At 38.7% G+C, this 14634-nt stretch overlaps 1 protein-coding gene across 9 annotated transcripts in view; it reads right to left on the bottom strand.

Annotated features, from left to right (window-relative positions):
* Window positions 1-8976: 8976 nt before the first annotated feature.
* CUNH12orf42 (chromosome unknown C12orf42 homolog) overlaps window positions 8977-14634 on the bottom strand; it is a 134835-nt gene continuing 129177 nt past the window's right edge. For 8 of the 9 annotated variants that reach the window (XM_004743006.3, XM_045084776.1, XM_045084777.1 and 5 more), the window contains 2 exons: window positions 13342-13734; window positions 8977-9600 (listed from right to left, as the gene is read on the bottom strand). In XM_004743006.3, the coding sequence (XP_004743063.1) occupies window positions 9137-9600; window positions 13342-13734 (857 nt within the window). In that variant the 3' untranslated portion in view covers window positions 8977-9136. Of the gene's footprint in view, window positions 9601-13341; window positions 13735-14634 lie in introns of those variants that run through there. The other variant, XR_006608032.1, reaches the window with a different exon arrangement.

Genomic DNA, 14634 nt, shown 5'->3' with positions numbered 1-14634 from the left:
ATTCAGTGTGGTTCATTTTTCCCAAGAAAGTGCAAAATATAATATGCAAAGAAAAATGTATGAAAGAATATGCTCCAAAATGTAAACAATGGTTGTCATTGGGTTATTAGGTCATAGATAATTTCCACTTTTTCCACAATAGACAAGTAATGTCAAGGTCTTAGAATAAGATCTGACACAATATGTTTTAGGTATTATTATCATTATTAGGGTTTTTAGCTCTGCTGGCCATTGCGTCTGATGTGTCACTGTGTTTTGTTCTTTTCTAAGTAATTTCTTTTTCTTTTCTTTATTTTTTTAAACAATAATGCAAAAACTATGTGAGAAGCGATTTCCATTTTCAGAAAAAAATAAGTGGGGGGAGGTTTGGGGAAATGTTCCTGCACCAGTGCCTGCCTTCCCATCTGGGTTAGTGACATGCGTGCAAAGGGCCTCAAGACTGAAGAGGAGGGAAAGCGAGAAGGAAGGCTTCACCACACTAAATGAAAAGCAAACAATATGCATATCAGCATCCTAAGATGTACCACTCTGCTGGGAAAAAGCAAGACAAAAGAATTATCGGACACAACAGTTCAAAGCATATTGCACCTGTCAAAACGTCTGTCATCTTCTATAGAAAGGCACCATTCTAAGAGAGAAAAGGGAAACTTAAGCAAAGTCACTCAGGAACAACAGCTTACTTTGTCTCCTTCCTCTGGCCAACTCCTCCATCTGAAAGCCATTTAGCTCAGTGCTAAAGATTGCCTGGAAGGACCAGACAATAGGAAGGTCTCTTTCATTGTCAAGGACAGTTACACTTTGAAGATGACGCTCAAAAGAGGTTAAAATGGGTCAACAAGCAATTGTTGGGCTTATGCAAGGACATGTGAAGAGAATATTGTTAAAGTCGCACACAAAAAAAATCGCGATCTCAAAGAATTCAACTTTAACCTAGAGGAGGTGTGGGAAGGAAGGAACTAACACGCAATACTGACTTCATCCCAAAGAAAAATTGGCGGGGGGCGGGGGGATGCGTTAATAGACAGTTTTGGGATGGTCTTTGCCATTTCGAACCTCTTGCCATGTTGCCTGTTAGAAACATAAGTCATTTGGGGCAAAGTGGGGAAAACGTAATTATTTGTTTTTAAAATGATGTAAAATGTGCAAGGGGTGCTAATTCCCTGCAGGCTATAACATTTGTAAAAATGATATTTTCTGGATGCACTTTAGGAGACGAGCGTAGCATTTAGTCAGATGACAGGTAAATGGCAGACGGTGAGTGTATTTAAAGGGCAGTTATTACTTTTGTACAATTTCTTAGACGTCCTTAAAAGGAGAGCCTAGAAACCCTTCTGAGAGGAGCTGGTCTAGAGAGAAGCATGACATGTGTGGCCTGGCTCCGCCTTGCGCAAGTCACATGACTTTGGACAAGAGCTCTAACCTCGCAACTCTGTTTCCACCTGTGGGAAAGGGGATAACCACAGTAAACCATGGGAGTATGGGAGGACTAATGCAGAGACTGCCTCCAGGAGGAATGAAAACATATGCCTACTCCAAAACTACCAAACAACTGTTTATAGCAGCATCATCCAGGATGACCAAGAAGTGGGAATAACCCCAATGTCCATCAACTGATGAACACAGAAACAAAGTATGGTCCAGACACATAATGAAATATTGTTTGGTCATGAACAGAATGAATGCGACACTTGCTACCACATGGATGAATCTTGACAAATTACGTAAAATGTAAAAGCCAGCCACAAAACGCCACATATTATATAATCCTATTCATATTGAATTCCCTGAGTAGAGAACTGAGTAGGAGAATAAAGGAAATTAGTGATCATTTAGAGCCAGGAGGGGAGAAGATAATAGTTAAGGGTATAAAGTTTCTATATGAGCTGATAGAAATGCAAAACTATTTGTAAAGATGGTTGCACAGATCTGTGAAAATACTAAAAAGAAAAAAAAAACAGCAAAGGGTACACTGTAAAGAAGACTTGTAGGATATGCGAATTATACCTTAATAAACCTATTAAAAATAAATAAAAGAAGCCAAGCAAGAATGACAGTCAGAGCTTCAAGCAAAAACAAAATGAAAGATACAAAAAAGAAAGGAGGGTGGGGATACACTGTGGCAAAGAAATCAGAACAGTCCTTGGCCCATAATAAGTACTCACAAAACCTTAACTATCAGTATTATTTTTATGAACAAATAGAAATCAACGTGCATAATTTCGGAAAAGACTATTGCTAGGTAGTCTAATTGAAATTTCCATTTTAATCTTGAATTATTCATCTCTAAAGATTTTTTTTAATTCAAGTGTATCCCCTGAAATCTAAAGGCAGTCTATGACTTGCCTATTTAAAAAGAAAATTTTTAATGAAATATGGCTTCTTCTCTCCTTTAAAGAGTTTGCCACTTAAGTATATCAAATTATTTATGATTGTCAAGTCTTACCACTTTAGAAGTTGACTAGCTACAGAATCGAACATGAGAAAATTGAGAAAGGCCATTCTGAAATATAAGCATAATTAGATTCATTCTTTAAGAACAACTCTTTGAACCATTTTTCAAAGGTCATACATATTATGCCTAGATTTAAAAAAAAAAGGACAGTTTGTTGTGGTTATCAATATTCAAAATATCAAACAAATCAAAAAGATGAAAACAGTCAAATTCACTCATTTCTCCTGCAAGATCTCAAGTTTTTTCTCCTCCAATTACCAACATACGTATTTATTCATAAATCTACAGGTATATTTCACTTTGTAAAATAAAGGATCTACGTTTTTAGCCTTGCTCAAAGATGGATTTACTAAAAAAAAATAACTAAAACTTAAGCTTCTGAGCTTTTCATCTGCAAAGGTCTTTCCCAGCCCATTTAACAATGTCCATAATTTTGTATTATTTTCCTTAAAAAGATCCCCTCAAAATGTATAACCTTCAGGCCCCATAAAAGTGTATATGTTCCTTATTTAACAACAAGGAACTTCCAATCATTGCCATCATTACTTTCCATCACATTCACTACCTTGTTCTTTCAACTCCTCCATCCTTCAAAATCAAGTCCAAATCCTGCCACAGGGAGCTTGTGCCAGCTCCAACTTGGATTGACTTCTCCCTTCTATAAGCTCCCACTGTATTTATCTGTTAGAGAACTTCAAAAGCCTTTTTCCAAAACCCCCCAGGTTGAGTTTGAGAATTTAAATGTTTTTGTATATGATAGTACATAAATTAGGTATTATGTAATGGTGCACAAATTATGTTTCATGTAACACTATCCATTAGGGTCCAAGGTAACATCCCATAATTAAATATATTAATGTATCTTTATCAAAATACATGACGGTTCACACTAAGTGAGACAAAGCTATAAATTGCCTTTCTCCAGTCTGGGTCATAGCCGATGTCCAATAAGTTAGAAAAGAATTTTCAGTCTTCTGAGATTTGGGATTTCTGAACAACGATTAAAGGACTATAGACCTTAACATCATCGTGTCATTATTTCATGTCTCACTCCTTAGGTTTTACTTCACCAAAATGGCTTTCACCACTATGTTATAATGAATATCATGAGTATTCAATAAATTAGATTGAATGAATGAATGAAAGAACTGAGTCTTAGACCAGGTGGAGCTTGTCAAGAAAAAGAATTCTGTACTTTTTAGTCAATATCCCCAACACCAAGGCCAGTGCCTGGCACCTGGGGAATTCCCAATAAATGCAGCTGAGTGAAGTCACACTTCTCAAATAGGACTACCTAGGACAGTAAGCACCCAATAAACACTTTATAATTACTCACCCCAATATCACTGACTTAAAAATCAGATTGATTCCTGTAGAAGTAGGAAAACACAGGGTGATGAGTATGGAGGAAGTGATAGGAGAAAAAGCCCAGACATAGGGACAGGCTTGTACTGAAGTCCTGATGTAGGGGCTTGCATTTCATAATGACCTTGTCCTGTGGGAGAGGGATGCCACCCACCTTCTGGACACTGGAGAATTTTTCTTAATGTCAAGTCTTTCCGAACAACCAGCTCTTTCCTGGGTCCCTGTTTGACTGTTTGACTTTTAAATCCTTAACATCCCATCTCTAGTTCATAAAAACTTTGCCTTATTCCACATCTTATCTGGGTAGTTTGAGACTTTTATAGAAAGTTGGAAAAAGATAGCATGTGATGATAGAGAATGCTGACTGGCATTCTGTGCTCTCAACTGAACTTTTCCAAATTGGAGATTCTAAATGGAATGATTTGTTAATTTCTCAGCTACGTACATTTTTCTTTAAGATTTTATTTATTTATTTGACAGACAGAGATCAGAAATAGGCAGAGAGGCAGGCTGAGAGAGATGAATGAGAGGCAGGCTCCCTGCTGAGCAGAGAGCCAGATGCAGGCTTCGATCCCAGTACCCTGAGCCAAAGGCAGAGGCTTTAACCCACTGAGTCACCCCAGCACCCCAGTGTACATTGTTTTTTAAATATGGAATGTCTGCAAGCATCTGTGCTGGAGCCAAACATCATTGCAACAAATTGCTTTGTTTCTGTGTTTTGGTTTCCTCATCTGTAAATGGGATACCACGACTTACCCCACAGTGCTGTGATGAAGGTAAAGAACTAGGATATAAAATCTTCTCAGAGAGGGACGTGATAGATTGCATGGTCACCAGAAGGAATACTTATGTCAGTGTGAGCCGCCATTGTTAAGTCCTTAAAGTAGCTCTGCATAACCAAGGATAATGTTTATCACAGTTATTGTTGATACTAGTCACACAAGAATGACTTGCATTTGCATGTTCTCTTTTCAGAATGCTTTAATTCCCAAATTCACCTTTTCAGTGAACAAAACATGTCATCGCATTTTCACAGTGATGAAACTCCAGCCAAATGATGGAGGGACACTATATTCAGGTCACACTTACTAGAATGACTTCTTGGTTCTTTGTATCTAGATGGACCCCAACACCTTCCTGAGCTCCCCACTTTCTGACATCCCATCCCTTCCACAAAGTCTGATTTCAGTGAACTCCAGCGCTGCCTTCAGAAAGTGATGTCATCTTTAATGGACCTTAAATCCTTCCACTCTTCCCTTATTTTCTGAACCTTCGTTCACAGAGATGATGGGTCAGACAAAAAACTATTTGGTAAGTCTCTGACCCAACTTAGCTCTTCAAAGAGTTTCAACATATTAAGTGACGTCAACCCACAGTTAGCAACTCCCACTCTGCACCTTGCTGTCAGGAGGAAAGGGATATAAACAGAGTTTCTATAGCTCCCTCACTTAGGGACCAATAACATGTTATATATTATAGATGTATAGATGCTATCTGTATAAGTCGAATACACACACATAGATATATGTACACATGTCATATGTACAGTATGTAATAAGATAGCCTTATATATGAAATAAAATTGTAGGACATATAATAATAAAGTTTTAAAGGTTTATGTATTTGTGTCTATATACATACACATGTACATATGTGTCTTATAACTGCTGAAGTAAAGCTTCCTCCATCAGTGAAATAGACATTAGTAATATTACTAAAAAAAAAAAAAGCCACCATGTCACTAAATGAATTCGTATTTACTAAATGCTTAGAAGAGTCCCTAATACATAATATACTCAATAAATGTTATCTGTCATTATAATTATTTATTTTATATATTATAAAAGGATTCCTCATTTGTAAATATCACTTTCTAGAGTGTGTTAAGCACTTAGCTTCTTTAACACACCAATTTAAAAAAGATTGATCAATATCTATTTTCCTATGAGACTTTCAGAAAAACATTTTTTTGCAAACTGGTATATTATCTTCTTTAGAAGACACTGACAATATGTGTAATAAATGTACCATAAGTCAAATCAGACACCCCTGAAGAAATACAGGCAAGCTATAAATCAGAATCTTAGTAAAAATTATTTTATACCATAGGACCTTATTCTATTCCTCAGTGACAGTACTATAAGTAAATACATATAATTTGTATCCTAAAATTGATTCGTCCTCAATTATGCTATTTAATTCAACATTGTTTTCAGAAATAATTGCATTGGAAAAGATTAACTACATTTATATTGGTGTGTTTGTGTATAAATTCTAATACAAAAGTAGTTGTCATTCAGAAGAACTTGAATGCTCATAGCCCATGACTCTAACAGTCACAGTGGAAATGTTCCTCATCTATCACTGTCAAAACATGATCATGGCTGGATTGACTAACCTTCTCCCAATCCTGTGCACCCAAAATGAGAAAAAAATAACCATAACAACTAGTTACATTCCTCCAAAGAATAATGGGGCCCTGGAGGTATTTAATAAGGATTGCTTTCTTTAGCTCTGATTCTTTCTTCACTACCTTTGAAAAGAAATCCTTACTTTGAACCCTACCTGTTTATATGAATTCTGGTGTATTTAAAATAGAGTTGAAGCAAAGTTTTCTCATAAGTGTTCCACAGGACACTAGTATTGCAAGATATTGATTGATAGGTCCTATTTTTTAATATAGATAGATGATAGATAGATAGATAGATAGATAGATAGATACACATGGAACACACTTTGGGAAACTCCTTTAAAATATGGTATATCAGGGTGCCTGTGTGGGTTAAGCATCTGACTCTTGATTTCAGCTCAGGTCATGATCTCAAGGCCCACGTTGGGCTCTACACTGTGCTGGAGCCTGCTTAAGATTCTCTATCCCTCTGTCCCTGCCCACCCCTCACCCCTGCTCTCTCTTACCAAAAGATAAATTTTTAAAATGATAAAATATGGTTCCCCTTTCTCCACAAGAAGATGTGGTATATATCCACAATGTAATACTATGCAGCCATCAAAAGAAATGAAATCTTGCCATTTGCGACAACATGGATGGAACTAGAGCGTATCATGCTTAGCGAAATAAGTCAAGCAGAGAAAGACAACTATCATATGATCTCCCTGATATGAGGGAGTGGTGATGCAACATGGGGGCTTAAGTGGGTACGAGAAGAATAAATGAAACAAGATGGGATTGGGAGGGAAACAAACCATAAGTGATTCTTAATCTCATAAAACAAACTGAGGTTTGCTGGGGGGAGGGGGTTTGGGAGAAGGGGGTGGGATTATGGACATTGGGGAGGGTATGTGCTTTGGTGAGTGCTGTGAAGTGTGTAAACCTGGTGATTCACAGACCTGTACCCCTGGGGATAAAAATATATGTTTATAAAAAATAAAAAATTTTTAAAAAATGATAAAATATGGTATATCACATATTTCACATCTTTTGCTTGTATCCCCTTTCTCAATTATGAATAGAATTGTTTCTACTCTATTGTATTTTTAGTAAATTCACTATTTTGTACTTCCACAGATGAAAGAATGTATTTACTGTATTAAAACACTTCCTACTGCTACAATTGACCATTACAGATTTCTGCTTAGTTGTTTTAGAATCACTTCAAGCAAAGCAATAGTTTCTTTATCTGAAAAAATAGCAGTTGTCCTAAACTCATAATTATATAACAAATTAAAATATCCCAGAATCAAAATTTCACATAAATCCATGAGTTTACCCATGCATTTCTTTTTTTTAATATTTTTTTAAGATTTTATTTATTTATTTGACAGATAGAGATCACAAGTAGGCAGAGAGGCAGGCAGAGAGAGAGGAGGAAACAGGCTCCCTTCTGAGCAGAGAGTCCAATGTGGGACTCCATCCCAGGACCCTGAGATCATGACCTGAGCTGAAAGCAGAGACTTTAACCCACTGAGCCACCCAGGTGCCCCAACCCACACATTTCTTTCCAACCAAATGACATGAAGTTGAATTTAGGATTGTCATCTGCATTCCAGTGAGCAGATGCCACTATCCCCTCAAGGAACTATAGCAACTATCACTGATTACCTGTTTGCTCTCTTACAATAAAATCACATTAATAAATAACTAATAAAAATAACATATTTATTATAAATCATTGTCTGGAAGAAGGAATGCTCTAAAGCTTCGGTATCTTTTTTTTTTTTTTTTAAATACATTGTCCCCTAGAGAATGCTAAGAAATCAAATCATCCTCAAAGGACTAAACAGACTTCTAAATATTAAGCAGTTACTAGCTATAACATTTCATTCCTATTAAAACTTTGAGACTTAAATTTGGACTTGTAGACTTGATAAGTCCTGAATATGGGCATACTGTATTCATTAATTTGAACTGAACAGTGGAAAATGCAGTAGGAATTATAAACTCCACTTGTGAGACTCTCTGAATTCAAGCCTGGGGAAAAAAATGCAAGGAACTTGAGTGTAAAACTACACATGGATGTATTGGTCTCATTAATTTGTGCTTCTCTTTCAATGATGAAAAAAAGAATACTACATTAAAAAAACATAAACTCATGTGATAAAGTTAGTCTCTGCATTAAACCATGGAAAAAGCTGCCATTGAAACTATGTTTACTGAAGTAAAAAATATTGCCCCAAATGACCAATTTGATAGAATATTGCCTAAGACTCTCCACTGGTGTGTTTTTTTGTTGTTGTTGTTTTGTTGTTGTTGTTGTTGTTTTATTCCAAAATAAGAAAACTCAGCATCTCTTTTTGCAGTATACTGAGTTCCAAGTGTTTAGGACCTCAAAGGAGGATCCAGCTTCAGGTTTCTGACATAAAAACTCTAATACAGTCTGAAGAATTCCCCTAGGCACATCAGGAGTAATCAAATTTCATGTTAACTATTAAATTACAGACATTCAATTATGTTTTCCAAACCTCTGTTTAGAGACTCAAAAGGCCCTTAGAAAACATCCTTAAACCAAAGCTCAAGTTGGCAAATGAAACCGTTTACCTGTGAGAGCAAAACAAAGAGGGGTCCAATCCCTGCGGGCGCATTGCAAAGTGGCACGCGATGTACCCCATCCCCATTGTGAGGCACAAATTCTTTGTGACACTGGGAGACACCGCAGAACAAAAATACTATTAGAAATGCTTCTAAAGGAACATTTTTGGCTGCGATAGAGACTTTTGACATTATTTATTAGGTTCAAAACTGCTTCACAAAAGCCTAACAATGGTTCTGTGGAAACCAGTACATCTGAGGCCTTTTCTGTTGTTCTGGGCAGGCATTGATTTGAAGATGGGCAGCACCCGCGGACAATTCCCTCGCAGCGGTCAATGTAAGTGAGCATTCACCGCCCCCCCCACCCCCAACTCCGGCCTAGGAGGGGTCTGTGAACAAACCGTATGGAAACGCTGGGGTGGGCGGGCAGAGGGAGAAGAGCGAACCTTGATTAACTTCTTTGAGGGGAGATGGGTGGGAGCACCGGCCCGCAGAGGAAGGGGAGCTCCTGCCAGATTGCCGTGAAGAGAGGCGTCCGCCCTGGGCCCCCTTTTCTCCGGGGGATGAGGATGCTTGGGGAGCATCTCTGGTGCCATGGCAACTGTGCCTCCTCCAGCCGGACTTAGGGCCGCGCCCGGGGGCCGGCTTTGGCGATGGGGGTCCGCCTGAGCTCCTGCTGGGACTGCCTTCCTGTCCTCCAGCTCCAGCTCCGAGGAACTCCGGACACCCGACGAAGCCGAGGGGGTCTGGCTTTTCCTGCAGAGGCCGATGGCAGTGGAAGGCCTCGCAGCGGGACCTGGAAGACAGACAAGGGAGGAGTGGCCCTGAAGTGTGCGGAATTCACCGGCCTTGCCGCCCTGCCGCGACTTTCAGAAAATCTCGGCTGATAACTGATGTTGGAGAAATCAACATTTGCAACGTGCTGAGAGAAAGAGAGAGGCCCCGAACATTCTCTTTGCATGCTTCCCCGGCATTGCCTTAAGCAAATAAAATGATATCTATTCCTTTCCTGTTGTTTAAAATCACCCCCTCCAAAAAAAAAAAAAATCATTTTTACAAACTCCTCATAACACTTTTTAGTTCAAGGAAAGCTGTTCAAAACGGCTCAAGAGAGGAGGGAAACAGAATTGGTGACGAAAATCGGACCACAAATTCTAAATCAGGGAAAAGTTTGAGTGGAAAATTAAGTGGAATTAGACAGCGGACAAAGCAAACAGATCCACAGCCCATGTAGACTTCCAACTGATAATTTAAACACCCAAGAGGCAATATTATATAAGTTTTATTAGAAGTTTCAACCAGCTGAAAATGAAAACAATCAGGGAGTTAATATGGTCCAGACCTATACAACACATCCATACACACTAATACTAATAATCAATTTGATGTTTTTCTTTAATTGCCCAAATAATTTTTATGTAAAAGCTGAGGATTTTTACAATACAGTCAATACTGTTATATATATATATATATATATATATATATATATATATAGTATCTGTGTGTGTATATATATATATATATATAATTTGCTTTTGCATAGATTTTCCCCAAGAAATTCTACCCATTGACATACATAAAGTCTAATTCTTCAGTAGTAAATTAAGACAATGTATGTGCTTTAAATCACTTTGCACAGGTTTTAAAGGGCTTTGAATAGCACGTAAATATATAGAATATTTGGAGCAACCTACAGGAGCACTCACCTTTAAAAAATATATGCATGAAATTAAAAATGCATGGTACCTGTGTCAAACAGCCAGTCTATATCTAGGCAATTCAATTAGCTCATTACATACTGTGCCTGGTATGTAGTAGGCATCTCTCACTACACACTCATCATACCCAAATCAAACACTGGAAAACTTTTAGTGACTTTGATTTTTCAGTGTAAGAATTATTTCCTGGAAATAAAAGTGGAATGGCATTTCAATATCTCCATGTAAGTGAGAGCTTTCAGAATGGCAGACACACTACTTTCTGAAAACTAGAGTCTTGATAGATATTTGCTGATTTGGATTTGCAGCCATGGCAGATGACCAGTTCGTTGCTATCAATAATCAGTGCAAGGGAATTCCATAGGAGAACATGGATGTGGTTCTGGAATTTGGAGCAACAGAATAAAACCTAGACAGGTTAAGACAGGTCAGGTTTCCGTCATAAACAAAGAATAGGAATTCCTTCCCTGAATGCAATTCGGTAATGATGCATTTTGTAACTCTCTTAGGGAGTGTGATGTAATGGAATCAACAAGGCTTTGGTGTCAGACCATCGTAGATTCAAATCCTGGCACATCACCTGGCCTAAGCCTCTTTGTCCTTACCTGAACCATGAGGATTGTATTACCTACTTCACAAGGTCACTAATAGGATTAAGTTTGTTCGTTCATTTATTCATTCATTAGAATTTGTCTGTTATATGTCTGCCAGTGTTCTAGACACTGGAAATCCAGAGAAGCATAAAACAGGCAATATCTTTGCACTTACAAGAGCTTACATTCTTGTTTTGGGGAAAGGGGTTGGGGATGGGAAAGTGGATGACTAAAGAAGCAAATGAAGAACGGAGGGAGTGTCAGCTGGTAATAAATCCAAAGTAGAAAAATAATGCACACAAAGGAAACAATTTCAATAAAGACTTGAAGGAAGTGAAAAAGCAAACTAGTTAAGTGTCTGAGAGAGGACTGCTAAAAGTAGAGCATCTAGTAAATAGTAAGTGCTCCATACCCAAGAGCTGTTATTGTCATGTTTGAAATCAATATCGGTATACTCTGACCTGGAGTCGAAATAGAGGGCTTGAATCCTGGCTTCAGCCCTAAAGTTACAGAATCTCCCTGACCTTCAGATTCTGCATCTAAAGCATAAAAAAAAGGCAGTTCCTGTCTCAGAGGATGGCCATATGGATCAAAACTGAAGATGTATGTCCAGATTTTAGCACATTGCAATACACATACTAAGACCAAAAAAAAAAAAAAAAAAGTTGATGAACCAGCACCCTCAGCATCCCATCCTCAAGCCCAGCTTCCTAGAATGAAGTGATCTCTGCATGAGCGTGCTTCTGAATGAGGGTCTACCGGACCCTCCTTTGCCACTTCTAGTCCAAACAGGACATTATCCTCTAGCTCAAAGAAAATTCTCCTTTGTATTGAGTAAAAAATCAGTCTCTTTCTTCTTTTTTTTTTTAAGGATATTTATTTATTTATTTATTTGATAGACGTGAGATCACAAGTAGGCAGAAGGCAGACAGAGAGAGAGGGGGAAGCAGGCTCCCCGCTGAGCAGAGAGCCCGATGTGGGGCTCGATCCCAGGACCCTGAGATCATGACCTGAGCCGAAGGCAGAGGCCTAAACCACTGAGCCACCCAGGCGCCCCCGGTCTCTTTCTTCTGTTGGTCCATTCCAACAAACTTCATAAACCTATGAAGTGAAATCTACCCAAAAAAGTTTCCAATAAAAAAGTTATGTAAAATTAATCTCATCCTTCTACATGACAGTTCTAGAGCATCTGGAGTATCAACTGTTCCCTCACATTTTCTTACCTCCAGCCTGAACAAGAGCACCATAAACACCACCACCATCACCCCATTCCTGTTTGGTCCCTGCTGTGTTCAATGAAGTTCATTTACATCAATTCTCTAATTACCACATCCCTTAAAAACAGTAATTGTTGTTAGTTTGCAGATGAAAGTATTGAGCTCAAAGAAAGTGTATAGGACTGATCATGGCTACAGAACAGAAACGGGAGAAGATAGATTTGAGCCTAGGTGTCCTTGGTTTCAAAGCTCATTCCTTCTGGTACATTTCTTTATTTTTACTCATTCCTCCTTTGAGCAATTTTGAGACACTGTCATCATATATGATATGTTATATGATGTTATATGATATATGATATATGATATATGTTATCCTGTGCTATGAATTCACAATTTTCTTACCTGTAAAATGGAGATCATGACATGACCTGCCTAAAGGTGTTATGGGAGGGTTTCAGGAAATAATGTGAAATGCTCAGCACAGTGTATGGCCCATAGTGAGAGCTAATTAAATGAGGGCTGGACTGATTGATATGTGAGCAATAACTGTCATTGTCATTATTTTCTGGTGCAATACCTGAATCATCATGTTACTTGTCATCAAATCACACTTGTTCTCTCTTCCAATAAAGTAACTTGGCAACAAGTAGACTTCCATTTGAGAAGACTGATATAGCTCTTATAGAACTTTCTAGAACAGGATCTGCCATTGAGTCAGTAATTTTACTGTTTACATGAAGCTGAAAACAAAGTGTGACCAACTGAAGAGAGAAACAAAGAATTAAGAACCACAAAGTCAGAGCACCTGGGTGGTAGTTGGTTAAGCATCTGACTCTTGGTTTCAGCTCAGGTCATGATCTCAAAGTCACATCAGGCTCTGCGCTCAGTGTGGAGTCTACTTGAGATTCTCACTCTCTGCTCCTCCCACTTGTGCTATTTCTGTCTCTCTCTGAAATAAGCTAATTAATTAAAAAAAAAAAAAAAGCAAAAACCACAAAGTAATCCTTACCCAGTGGGGCAGAATCTCCCCTAGAATTATAGGAGGGCCAGTTCTGAATTATAGGAGGGCCAGTTCTGAACGCATGCCTATTGATGTGCGTGCCTGCAGCCTCCAGGTCCAAAGGAGTGACTGAGTGGGATCTAATAGGCTTTTTTGTCATGTTCTTTGTCAAAACTGGACTCTTCCAAGCCTCTTTAGGTGCTGCTCTGGCTCTCTTAATTTCTCGTCTGACAGTGAAGATCAGTAGGGCCTCGTCACATTCACTGGATGGTGTCTGGAAGGAACTGGCTTCTGCATGGCTCTCTTCTTCCAAAGAAGCTGCGCTCAAAACTGGAGACCTCGGGATGGTGTGTGGGTGGGCACAAAGCAGGCTTTTACATGCTCCTGGAGTCTGAATCTTTCCTGGAGACACGGAAAAAGGCAAACGTATTAGTTTAAAAGAATGCACTTCAATATTACCTTTGAAACTAATGGTAAGAAGAATGAAATCAGGCAATATATGGGTTATTTGTTTCGTATTTCTACACTGAGAAAACAGAAATGACAAGCCAAGAACCTGGGTGCCAAAGTGAGAGAAGGTGAAGAGGGAAAAGACATGGTAAGCGAGGTAAGAGGCTGAACATGCTTCTGTTGGAAGCACTGTATGAAGGGCTAGACAGGTTGGTCAATCAGTCCTCACATAAACTATAACTAACAGATGCTATCATTAAGTCCATTTCATAGGTCAGAAAGCTGGTTTGAAGCTAATGGGTTGAATTGTGTCCCCCAAGAAGATAGGTTGAAGTCCCAACCCTCTGCACCTGGGAATGTGACCTTATTTGGAAATAGGGTCTTTGCAGGTGTAATCAAGTTGAGGTTGTTAGAGTGAGGCCGTAATCCAATATGATGAGCATCCTTACCAGAAGGAGAAACAAACAGGGGTGCACAGGAAGAAAGGAAGAGCACCACGCGATGAAGGAAGCAGGGATAGCAGTGTGGGATTTCCAAGCCAAGCTACGCCAAGGATTACAGCCATAACCAGCAGCTCAAAAAAGGGCATGAAAGGAACTCTCCATCAGAACCTCCAGAAGGCGCCAATCTTACGGACACCTGGATTTTTGACTTCTGGCTGCCAGAACTGGGAGAAAACAATTTGGTTTGAAGCCATCCCATTTGTGATTCTTTATTACAGCAGTGCTAGGAAACAGGTATCCACAATAGTTCCAATTGTCCCAGAGCAGTTATTAACAGCAGCCCTTTTCATACTGGGGGAAAAAAAAAAAAAAAAAAAAAGATGTTCGGATTTGGGGAGTAGAAAGTAGA

Source organism: Mustela putorius, unplaced genomic scaffold, assembly GCF_011764305.1.
Source record: "Mustela putorius furo isolate JIRA1106 unplaced genomic scaffold, ASM1176430v1.1 tig00000788_pilon_pilon_pilon, whole genome shotgun sequence".
Lineage (NCBI taxonomy): Eukaryota > Metazoa > Chordata > Mammalia > Carnivora > Mustelidae > Mustela > Mustela putorius.
Note: the sequence above shows the minus strand (reverse complement) of the source record. Positions and strands in the feature narration are given on the sequence as shown.